Raw genomic sequence first — 12,307 nt, forward strand, 5'->3', positions numbered from 1 at the left:
AAATACCCCTCAAAAATCCCCTCCCCTAAAAATTTCAATGGTGTAGTCTGTGCCATGACCCCCTCCCCCTAGGTGGGCACCCCTGCATCAATAACACCTTGAACCACATTATAAACAAAGGTCACTTATTAGACCTGCAGTTTTGTAAGGACTTGTTAATTTAAAATCATTCAAACAAAGCACACCCAACTTTGTACAAGAATACAAGAAGTGATTTAAATGTCATAAAAGTCAGTCAAAACAATATTACCTTTGCATTGGAAGAGTCATAATATCTCGATCTGTAAATAGCCTGGTAAGAAAGTCTTGCACTTCATTAAGAGAGCTTGGTCCTCCCATATTCAACATTAATATACCAGTTTTAAATTGTCTAATAAAAGAAAAAATATATTTTCAGAAAACAAATGTGGATAACTTTAATTAATAAAAATTTGAACATGCAATTGCAATTATATTCTTTTGCGATTGCCCATATCAATCATTTTTTCAAATATAAAAAGTATGACAAAAAATACAAAATCAGCATAATAGGCCCTGGTTTTCCCAACTAGGACCTTCATTTCCAGCAATCTAATGAAAGAATTAAGGTTCTTAATAGCAATTTGTATTTAAATACTTGGTGCATAATGCCAATTAAAACCTGTAGTGGACCCTATTCACAGTTTGGCAACGGTCCCTTCAGCTGTCGGTTTGCGGATATTTTGACCAACTATGCAGTGTGAGTAGTGCTAAAATACTTGTTTTATTTAAGGATTACTGGACTTCATATGCATAATGAACATGCTTAGGGCTAATACAGACTTATGTCTGCATGAAAATGCTGAGAAAAGGGAAAAGTAAAAAGAGAATTTGAGTTTTCACCATATTTCAAATGAAGAACCAAAGAGGATTAAAACCATGAAAATATGATTTTAAAGATAGTATTTTGTACATTAAATGAATCGTTCATCATTCTTTTACGACGTTTTTTAATTAAAAACTTCCAAAAGCTCTTTTTTTTAAATAGAAAGAAAGATTTAGAAGCCACATAAAAGCAAGTGTTATTATACGCTGTAGTAACGGATTTTTGTCTGCTACAGTTCCCACAATGCACTACAGTGAGGTTTCATAGCCGAAGTGATGTCAGGGAAATAGGGTTTATTATCAAGATAGAGCAAATATAGCAACAAAGCTTGAGGACAGAATATATAATTTTAAAAAAAAACACTAAAACAAAATGAAATTCATATGGTCAAATATGAAATATATTTTAAAAGAAAACTGTCAGAACATTAGAAACACAAACCTTGCAGAATGACTGTATTTTCTTGCATGCATGATAAGATTTTTCATAGAACTATTTTGATAAATTCTAGCATCAAACTTGTTAACTGAAATTTCAGACAAAAAAACTTATATTTAATATACCTAAAAATGCAAAACTTAAATACAATAAAAACTTAAGTGCATAAAAAAGATTAAAATTGTTGAACTTTCAGCCCACCATTGATACTCTCTCTTTGGAGAGAATCATATTTAATCTTTCTAACAGACTCTTAGAATCAGCTCCTAACAGTGTGAGTGAAAAATCTGCCCCTTTCTGTAAAAAAAAAAAAAAAAAAAAAAAAAAAAAAATCTCTACTTTATACGTTAAGAGGTTTTCCAATTCACTGTCCAAATACAAAAAAGTCACTGCTGTTAGAAGTCATTTAGGGAGACAGCTATATACAGTTTTCATGATTCACTCAGTTAAAAACATGTCTTCAAGAGGCGCTCAAAAGAATCCTCACATATGAAAGATCAACCGACAGAGAAAATTGCCTGAATAACTTTTCGTTACTATGCATCATAAAAGAAGCATTGGCATCCTAAAGAGAAAAGAAATATCTCTATTTTAAGTGCGTAGAAAAATTCCCTGGAAGTACCCGAAGATTTGATTACCCATAAAAATAACTAAGGCAAATTTTAAATATACTTAATGTTGTTTATAGTTTTTACTTAAATTTTTATTTTTAATTCTAAAAATAATAATTTAAAATATGAAAATAAATGTCAATTTAAAAAAATAAAATCGAATTTGTAGCAATTTTTCTCAAATTATGAACATTTTTTTAATTATTAGTAAAGCATATGGTCTGATTATATTAGTTTACAGACCTGTAAGTTAGCTGTGACTAACGCAACATGTCAGGCCTCACCACTATGTGCCAGTCATAGTAAGATAAACACATAAAGTATCTGGGAGCATATCCCAAAACTATCTGCAAATATGAAAAATAATATAGAGTGGGCAGATAAAATTTCTGGTAAGAGATAATGCATTTTGCTTTTAATCATATCTATGAAAGCAAGATGAGAGCTTTTCCACTAATTTAACCAAATATTGACATTAAAAATTAGCAGATGAAGCACATATCAGCAGTAAATGTATAAACATAACAGTGGATGTAGCATGGCACAGCATGCGTCTTTACTATCTAGCTATGATGCCAATGACTCAGCAACCATTGACCATTTAATTTCAATGGATGCAATAACAGCAGAAAGTGCTTGCCAAGAAAAGACAGACAAACATTTTTTCTACTAAAGAAGTTCAGAACAACAAGAAAATTTTCTTTTACCAGATTCTAGGTGGCACTACCACTGTCGGCTTTGTTTAACTGCGTACAGCCATCTGCAATACATTGAAATGCATTTGCATATCCCACAACATTTGCATATTTCAGTATGTTCTACCTATAAACCGCATTTCAAGGGTGTAGCATGAAAATTCTGCTGATCTAAGAGATCCAATCGCCATTAGTGCAGCTAAAAGATTGTCATATAACTGGTAATCGAAGTCATAATAAAGCAAATTAGTAGTGCTAACAATTATGGATAAGAAATACCAATTTTTAAAAAAATTCTTCGATTTTTTTCCCCTTAGCATATCAGACAACAGTGCCCTGAAAAATACATTGCCTGCAAACGTGTAAGCCCCGCCAGTTTAAACTCAACAACTTTTGACACTACAGATATATGGCAGCCTACCTTTTTGGCAATTATGTTGAAAATCCTACTTCAGCTGAAGCAACATTCATCACTTTTTTCCATGGTTGCAAAAGAAAAATTCAAGCTAATCTTGTAATCAGGAACTCCAACAAGGTTGTACACACTTGGAATAAGTTATCAAAAGTAGCTGTTACTCGAAATTTGGGGAATAGTTTTGAGAGAGTTTTTAATCTTCACTAGAGATTGATAAATTGACCAGGACCAGCCCAGCAGGGCCCACAGCCAGTGGCGTACTGGGAGGAAAATGTGTACCGGGAAAAACACTTGACCGGCGCCTTGTTCTATTTTCGCACCCCCCCCCCCCCCCTCCTGCATTCACCAAGTTCAACTAAAAAATTAAACTTGATGAACTTCCTATCCGAGGAGTAGATAATCTTCAACGCCCCAAGACAACTAAAACTTTTGCCCCCCCCCCCCCCCTCTTTTTTTTTTTTTTGTCGAAATGAAAGAAAGTTTTTTACTTTCTTCGGTGATGTTAGGAGTGTTTTAAGGGGAGGGGAGGTTCCGAAGCTGGAACATCTAAAAATTAAACTTTGGACGAGTTTGTTTATAAATAAGAAACGAGTAAAAAGAGGAGTTGGAAGGAGAAGAGGATAGAGAGCGCTCCCTCATCCATTTTTCGGGATCGAAAAGTTTAAAGTTCAATTGTTATGTACAACCATCTTAATAAAGAGGGGGGGGGGGTCCGGGGTCCTCCCCGGGAACTTTTTCGAGATTGTAGCTCCTAAAATGCAGTTTTAGACGAACTCTAAAGATTATTCTTAAACTGCGATATCTAAAGATTATCTCTAGATTATCTTTGGTAATGCTAGGGGCTGAAGAGGTTCAATGATGCTCCCAGACCTATTTCAAAATTGAAACTTTAAAAACGCAATTGTGGATTATATCCAATTATTTTAGAAAGGGTGGTTGGCTCTTCCCCAAAATTGAAGCAGTAAAAAGACAATTAGACTATTTGCGGTGATATCAGGGGAGGATAGTTTTGGGGGCCCACTCTCAGGAATTTTTCGATCGTAACGCATTTTTCGTCGTAAAAACGCGACTGTAAGCTATCTTTGGTAACGTTAAAACGACCGGCAATTTTTCGCAGGTGAAATCTTAAAAGCACGATTGTAGGCCATCTTTGGTAATGTTAAGAGGACGGGCATTTTTTCCGAATTTGAAGCTCTAAAAACTTAGTTTTAGTTGACTTTCATTGATGTAAGGGAGAGGAGTTCCCGAAAGCTCTCCCCCGAACCCATTCGAAATTCAAACCCTTAAACAAAATGTAAGACGATCTTTAATGATTTTAAAGCGAGTGATAGGATCGTTTCCCAAGAAAAGTTTCAAGGTTAGCTCCTAAAACACAGTTTTTAGACGAGCATTGGTAATATTAGTGGGCAGAGAGGTTCGGAGGCTTTCCGGAAATTTTCAAAAATTGAAATTCCAGAAAAAAAAATGCAGAATATCTTTGACGATGTATTAGGCAGTTCGGGAGCTCCTCTCGGAAATCTTTTAAGAATTGAAGCCCTAAAAACGACCATATTTTTAGACCGTCTTTGATTATATTAGAAGGGAAGGGAAGTTCGGGAAACTCTGGAATTTTTAGAAATTTAAGCCCTAAAAATGACTATCTTTGGTGATATTAGGGCGATGGGAGGTTCAGGGCCTTCTAGAATTTTTAGAAATTTAAGTCCTAAAACCGAAATTTTAAACGATTTTGAATGATGGGTTGGTTGCGTTTCTCGAATATTTGAATGGGGCACTCTGCTGGAAACCTTTTGAAATTGAAGACCTAAATGAGTAATTTTAGGCCGTCTTTGGTGACTGTAGGCGATGTGGTTAAGGAACTCTTCCTCGGAATTTTTTCAAAATCAAAATTTAAAAACACGCTTCTCAGCTACTTTTGGCGACCAAAAACGAAGGTATATAAGGTTCGGGGACTTCCCACTCTTCCGCTTTCTTCTCTCTTTTTACGTATTTGTTTTTATTATTGGTAAAAATGTAGTGGAAAACGCTCCCCCAGTTTTCTTTTCTAAACCCATTTGAGTGCTTTAGTTTTTCGAAAATGAAATGCCGTTTGCGGCTCCAAAGAGAAAACTTTTCACATTTTGGAGTGATGTCTCTTCAGTCTTTTTTTCCCCGCACATTATTTTAATTTAAACATCATGAATTCAAAATAAAATTTAATGACTATTAGTGATATTTGCCGCCTTTAAAAAAAGTAACAGCACCTGAAAGGGAAAAGGTATGTGGAAGTGTGAAAAGTGGCAAATGAAATGACTAACAGGGCAATCTGATCCCATGAAAAAGCTCAAATGTAGGGCAATTAAGTGTGATAAGTTGAAAATGAGAAGTATAATACGCGCGTACAACAATTTTGTGTAAGCATGCACTACATTTAATAATGATTTAAAAGAAAATATTTTTAACGAAAAAATCTCTTATTGAAAATTAATGACTTCTACCACTAGCTTTGTTTCCAAATCTGCTGGGGGGAGAGGTAAATTAGAGTGCCGTAAAGTCTTCATGGGGGGCGCCGGCGCTACGAAATTTTCATTTTCTTCACTATTAGCGAAATATGAACTGTTGAAAAATTTCGCAGCGCTTCTGAATCATGAATAAAAATAAAGGGCTTTGCAATGAAAGCATACCAGTTTCATTCATTTTTGTCTGTTAGTTATGATTAGTTATATCAGTGACGAATCTAGGAAAGGATCTATGTGTGTGTGTGTATGTGTATGAGGCTGCTGCCTCACTCCCCGTCCGCACTTAGTGAAACCGAAGTTTTTGCCTTTCTTTTCCTTCGTTGGAAGTGTCATCAAGACAACATAAAAAATTTTGACCTTAGCTCCCCCCCCCCCCTAGGACTAAAAACCCTAGCTTTTTCACCGTGTTATAGTGATGGACGCCCTACGAAAGTTAGATGTCCGAGGTAGGCGCCTTGGTTCAAAAAAAATCTGTCAACCACGGCATTATTCAAGAAATTTAGGGGAAAGGTTTATAGTTTCAACTGAGTTCAAGTCGGAGCTGAATGTTTTACTTATTGTTAGATTCGCAAATTGATAGATTTGGATGGAAATGAAAAAAGCATTTTACATTAACGATTTTGATTAAACCGATGGATGGAGGTTATTTTGATTTTAAAAAGGGATGGTACGTAGTTTTATGATGTTAAGTCATCTTATTTGTTCATCTCATATGAAAAATCTTATGGTACCAGGCGCCGCAATATCCGGTACAAAATTCATTTTAAAAAAATATTGAGGTGCCGCCGCACTAAGGCACCGGGAATTTTCCCCGTATCCCGGCGGCCCAGTACGCCACTGCCCACAGCCTGTTGTTGTTAGTTTATGAGCCCATTAATACATTTCTACCTCCCTTTTAGCCAGGGTCATAACCAGAAAATCATTTTGGGGAGGGTTCAAAAACTGTCAAGCGGAGCTTTGGGCTATTTGTGCTAATGTTCAAGTTGTTGGTTTATCTATTATGAAAGTGTTTTATGCAATTAATATACATCTTCTTCTTCTTCCTCAAGGATTAGGCATATAGCCTGTTCCGGCTTCTTGATCGCCCCACCGCTTCCTGGGCCTACCACAGTCTCGTTTGCCCCTTGGTCTATAATAAAAGGCAGCTCTTGGAAGTCTCCCTCGTGCCATACGTCAAACATGGTTTTTCCAATCGTTACGATATTCCATAATTTTTTCATTGAGGCTGAATATCTGTAATTCCCTATGAATAGATTCATTCCTTATTTTGTCTAGGATAGTGCAGTTCTTCAGTGATGGCAAATATTTCATCTATGCTGCTTGAATTCTACTAGTTTCTTGACTGCTCAAAGTCCATGTTTCAGAGCCGTATAGTAAGGTTGGCACCCCATAACCTTATAGAACTTCAGTTGTGTTTCCTTTCTCGTGTTCTTGTAAGGGTTCCACATAAGTGTTGAAAACTATATAGTTTGTTTTGGACATCATTGTCGTGGTCAAAGGTGATGTCACATCCTAGGTAGTTGAAGTGCTTCACCTGTTCAATAATTCTATTATCAATAACAATTTTACTTCTAACTGGCTCTTTACCCCTAAATGCCATTGTTTTAGTTTTGGGGATTGAGATCTTCATATTATATTCTTGGCATATCTTGTGGAATATGTAGGTGGATCTTTGAACATTGTCTTCATTTGATTGGATAATAATCTGGTCATCAGCAAAGAGTAATGTATTAACATAGGTTGACATATTTAGGTTAATACCAGCATTAACTAATGCTTTCTAAGTACACAAGATATCATCAATATAAATATTGAAAAGTGTTGGGGATAAACCACAGCCTTGACGTACTCCTTGATTAGTTTTGATTTTCTCTGTATCAATCAGTATGTCTGTATTTTGATAAAGAGACTGACAGGACTGGATTAGATGTCTAGGAATGCCTCTTTTTTCCATTATAGACCACAGTTTCTCTCTATCTACACGATCAAAAGCCTTTCCATAGTCAATAAAAATCATGTGTGTTTCTAGATTAAATTCTCGACACTTCTCAATTATTTGTTTTACTACAAACACATCATCCATACATGATCTGCCTTTCCTGAATCCGGATTGTTCCTCTAGAAGTAATGGATCCATAATCGTCCATAGCCTATTGTTAATTATCTTACTGTATAATTTATAGGTGCTATTAAGTATACTAATACCTCTGTAGTTCCCACAGCAATTTCTATCTCCTTTTTTGAAGATAGATATAATTTTACTAGTTTTCCAATCCGTGGGAATCTCACAATTTTTCCAGCAAATATTAAACAGATGGAGCAGTTTTTCATCCAGTAAGCTTCCTCCATATTTTAGGAGCTCTGGGTTCAGGTTGTCAGTACCCACAGCTTTCCTGTTTTTATATTCTTCAATGTCTCCTGCAGCTCACCCATTTCAATGTAATCTATGTCCTGATCTATTGTTCCGATATCAAACTCTGTAGCTACAATTGGACTATACCAGAGGTTTTTGTAATGCTCAATCCATTCTTTCACTTTAATGATATTAATGTCCACATTGTCTCTCTCCTCCTTGTTCAATTTTCTAAGGATCTTGTAAGCCAATGTCTGCCTACCATGCACATCATTTTCAACATGACTAATAAATTTGTCCCACGATTCCTGGTGTGCGTTACGTATGATGGGCTTTGTTAGATTTCTTTTATCTTTATAAATATCTCTTGTTTCAAGTGTATTATTTTGTAGCAAATTCCTAAAAGCCATCTACTATTCCTTGACAGCTTTCTCAATGTCATCATTCCAAATTCTCAGGCCATTTTTCCTGTATTTTTTCCTCCTCTTTCCAAGCGCCTCATATGCCGCCTTCTGGATCAAATTTATGATGTTATCCCATTCCTCGTTGACATTATCATTTGAATCTGCTTCTCTGATCAGTTGATTCAATCGTTTTTGGTATAAATTTCTTACACTATCCTCTTGTAACAGAGGTATCCGCTAAACTTCTTCAGGTCTGTTATGCTTGTGTAGGTCTTTTCCATCCAGTCATAAGCTTAATTTTAGAAATGACCAAAAAGTGATCAGAATAAATATCATATCCTCTGAGGATGTGTGTGTCCATAATATACATATGAAAAACATTCGAGTTTTGGAACAATATTTTTTGAAATTTTTTAAACATAAACGAACATTTAAATGTCAAACCAAACTTTTCAGAGGGAGGGGGGTGGAACCCTAAGACCCCTGACCTCTTGTATACTGCTTTTAGCATGCAGAGGCAGCGAGTGGGGCTTATAAGTGCAGGGGCAAAAAATTTTTAGGAGCTTGAAGACTACTATGGGCTATCTTGAGTGACTACAGAGGAGGGAGGGGGGCATCTGATGTTCTCTAGCGAAAATGTTTTGGAGTTTAGTTTCAAAACCCATTTTAGTGGAGTTTTGTCGACGTTTGGGGAATGGAGATGAGTTTACAGGGTTGTCCTTGACAGGTTGTTTTTTTTAATATAAAGTCTAATTAATAATAATAATAATGATGAAGTTTAGACTGTCTTTGGTAATGTAAGGGCAAGGGAGACTCTTCCTGGAAAAAAAATCTCAAACTGATGTCTTAAAGATGCAAATTAAAGCCATCTTTAGCAAACTTAGAGCAAGGGGTTTGGGATTCTCTCCCAGAAGTTTTGCAAAGTGAAAACACTTTTTAAATGACTTTTAAAATGTCATTTCATACTTCTCTTTTATTGACTTAGGAGGAACGAAAGGGTTCGGAGGCATTTTTTAATTACTATTTTTTATTTTTGGAACTCGTGAAATCCTAAGAATTCAGTCTTTAACTTCCTTTGGGGAGTTCAGAAAAAGATCTCCAGATTTTATATTTTTTTTTCTAAATTGGAGTCTTAAAAACGCAGTTTTATGCTATCTAGGGGACTCTCTTCCTAATCCCCCCCCCTCAAACTAGTTTCTATAAAGTTATTTTCGAATTTAAAGGAAGGAGGGAGTGCATTTGGGGACTTTCTCACGGAAAATGTTCAAAATTAAGTTTTTAAAGAATGTTTTAAAATTGAAATCTTAACGTTGAGGCAATCTTTGATGATAAAAAAAGTGTGGGGCAGTCGCCCCACTTGTCTCCCCCCCCCCCCCAAATCACTGCCACCGTGTCTACGTAAACTAAACAACAGAGATTACGAGAGGGGACTCATGGTGCGGATTGTGCCTTTGAAATTTTTTTACGGTTATTTTAAGAGATTTTACTTCACTTTTTGGGGGCCTCCAATAATAATTTGGGTTGCCATCTCTACTGGGAAGATGGGCACTCCTGACCCACAATGAAATATTATTCATTTTGTATAGATTTTTAAGAATTTAATGCAACAGAAATAGAGAGGGTCAAGCTTATTTTGATTCGACAGACATTGACAATTATTGGCAGGGACAACTCAGTGTTATCATCAGTCAAAACATATGTTAAATGAACATTGTTGGTATTGAAATGCAACAGAAACAAGTGAAAATTTCTATAACAAAATATGTTACTGATTTAGCGAAAAACTTCATTGCTGCTCTGCTTGAACATCAAAACAAAACAGAATATAAGCAACAGCTTTGCAAAAAAAAACAACTGCACACAAAAATAAGTAGTTCACTAACGTGCCAAAAGTGTAAGCAGTTGTTTATGTATTATGTGCAGTTATTTGAAAAATAGCTTTAAAAACATCCATATGAATGTATAAATAGAAACTAATATTACCAAAAGTAAAACGACATTTACATAATAATAAAAAGACATTTTACAAAATAAAAGGCAATCAAACTTAAACAGAAAAGCAAGTATAAAAATAGAATATAATTCATACTTAAAGGATATGACAGGCGACTTCTACAGCAAAGCAGATATTTAGTTAAGCTCATGGCATAAGAAGTATTCAGTTTCATTTTAGTATCTGTACCTGGAATTTGAAAATGCCAAGTTAAAACAAGCATTTTAGAGAATAAATTTTAGCCTTATTTTAAGCAGAAACTATCATGTGTTACCATACAATACAATCAATATGTTTTCATAGGTGATATATGCATAATTATATTCTTTCAGACCAATGATAAAAAACATACCAAGCAGGAAAATGTACAGTCAGAGATAGTTAAAAATCCAAGCATATTTTTTAAAAATTAATATTTCTTCAATGAACTGTAGTGAAAAAATAGGTAATCTTTACTTGTTTTTAGGTATAATTTCATGTATAGCACGTTCTATGCTGAAGAATGTTTTGAAAATTTGAGACTTGGTCAGCATTTGCAAATAAAAGTTGTATAAGAGCTTTTATGCTTAGAATCACTTTATCAGAGTTGGAAACATTTTCCCATAGTTCTTCTTTGTTTTCATCAGTATCATCAACAAAGCATATATTAACCCTCTCACAGTCCTGGATCATGAGTAAGATGCCTGAAATTCAGCTCCATGAAAAAAAAATTGAGTACCCTGCCTTTTATCAATCCATCATATCAGAACCTACGGCTCTGTCGCTTGGACAATTTGCAGTGGCGTAGCCAGGATTTAATTTCGGAGGGGCTCCACTCAGTGGCATAATGAGAATTTCATTTTTTTGGGGGGGGGGAGGGGTAAGGAAATTTAACAAATTGATATGCCGGTGAAAGTTTTATTTAACTGTTATGAATGACAAGTGATAATTTTGAATGCATTTGAATTCAAAACAAGCAGCAAACTTTTATGCAGAATAGAAATTTGAAAATTACAAGAGTCATCTTCTGTTACACATAGCAATATTTTTAATAACCTCATCGGGAGCTATATATTCATCATCATGAGAAACTCATGGGCTGCAATAGTAGGACAGCTAAAAAAATACCCGTTTTGGCAAAGAACAGTTGTAAATATGAAAATACACATTCCTTTCAGCAACAATACTAGCACAACCAGAGTTGGCTTTCTGCCAGCAGAAACTAGTTTTTGCCGTGCCAGTGGCAGAAACTGGTTATAACCGGTAAAAACCAGCAGAAACTGTCAAAAACTTAAAAATGTCTTTAATAACTCAAGTAATTAGAAAATGATATTTGTTTAAGTAGACTAAAAAATTAAACATCATTCCATCATTTAAAAAAATAAAATCCCATGCTAGTGCCCTTGATTTAGTTCAGAAAGGGAACTTCCCAATTGCAGAGGCTTGTAGTATTTGGATTAATTGAACAAACGATAAAAAATCACACAGGGGTGCTTAGGGAAGAGGAGTGACATACAGAATTAAACAGGCATTACTGATTATAATTTGCTCACTTATACGCTTCCTCTAAATTGTTTGTGATCGAAATTATCATGTCATGTGCTTCAAGAAGAAAGTGCCAGAATTTTACTTGCCTAAATTTTGTAGCTAATGTCACAGCTTTGCAAAACAAATTGGCCTCATTTCTCAAAACTTATTTTTCCAGTCAAATTTTTACCACAACCCCAGTTACTACATGGTGGACCAGTTGTACAATAGATGAAAGTTTCACGAACATTGCTTGCTCCTTGTGCATTGTCTGCTAGCTCTTCTGTTTTAAGAATATTCTAAAATTTCTCATTTGTGCGTAGTACATTGAGAACCTGTTTAGATTTTTGAAACTACCTTTTCTAAGAGGCAATTGCAGGGTCCAAACAATGTAACATTTGATTTTGAATTGTGATAATTTTGTAATAAAATTACAGTACTTTGGTTAACAATTAATTATTTTTTTCCATGCATTTTCAGCTGTATACCAAGAATTAATTTTTTATTTTGTGAGTTTTTGCCAGTTTCTGCCACAAGTGGCAGAAAGTGGTTT

General features: G+C 35.1%; 1 protein-coding gene across 1 annotated transcript in view; it reads right to left on the reverse strand.

Moving 5' to 3' along the window:
* LOC129223359 (ferrochelatase, mitochondrial-like) overlaps positions 1–12,307 on the reverse strand; it is a 41,671-nt gene that overhangs the window by 25,567 nt on the left and 3,797 nt on the right. Inside the window, exons 2-4 of the mRNA XM_054857936.1 lie at positions 10,345–10,437; positions 1,286–1,370; positions 251–370 (exon numbers count right to left, since the gene is read on the reverse strand). Coding sequence (XP_054713911.1) covers positions 251–370; positions 1,286–1,370; positions 10,345–10,423 — 284 coding nt within the window. The 5' untranslated portion in view covers positions 10,424–10,437. The remainder of the gene's footprint in view (positions 1–250; positions 371–1,285; positions 1,371–10,344; positions 10,438–12,307) is intronic.

Source organism: Uloborus diversus, chromosome 5 (genome assembly GCF_026930045.1).
Source record: "Uloborus diversus isolate 005 chromosome 5, Udiv.v.3.1, whole genome shotgun sequence".
NCBI lineage: Eukaryota > Metazoa > Arthropoda > Arachnida > Araneae > Uloboridae > Uloborus > Uloborus diversus.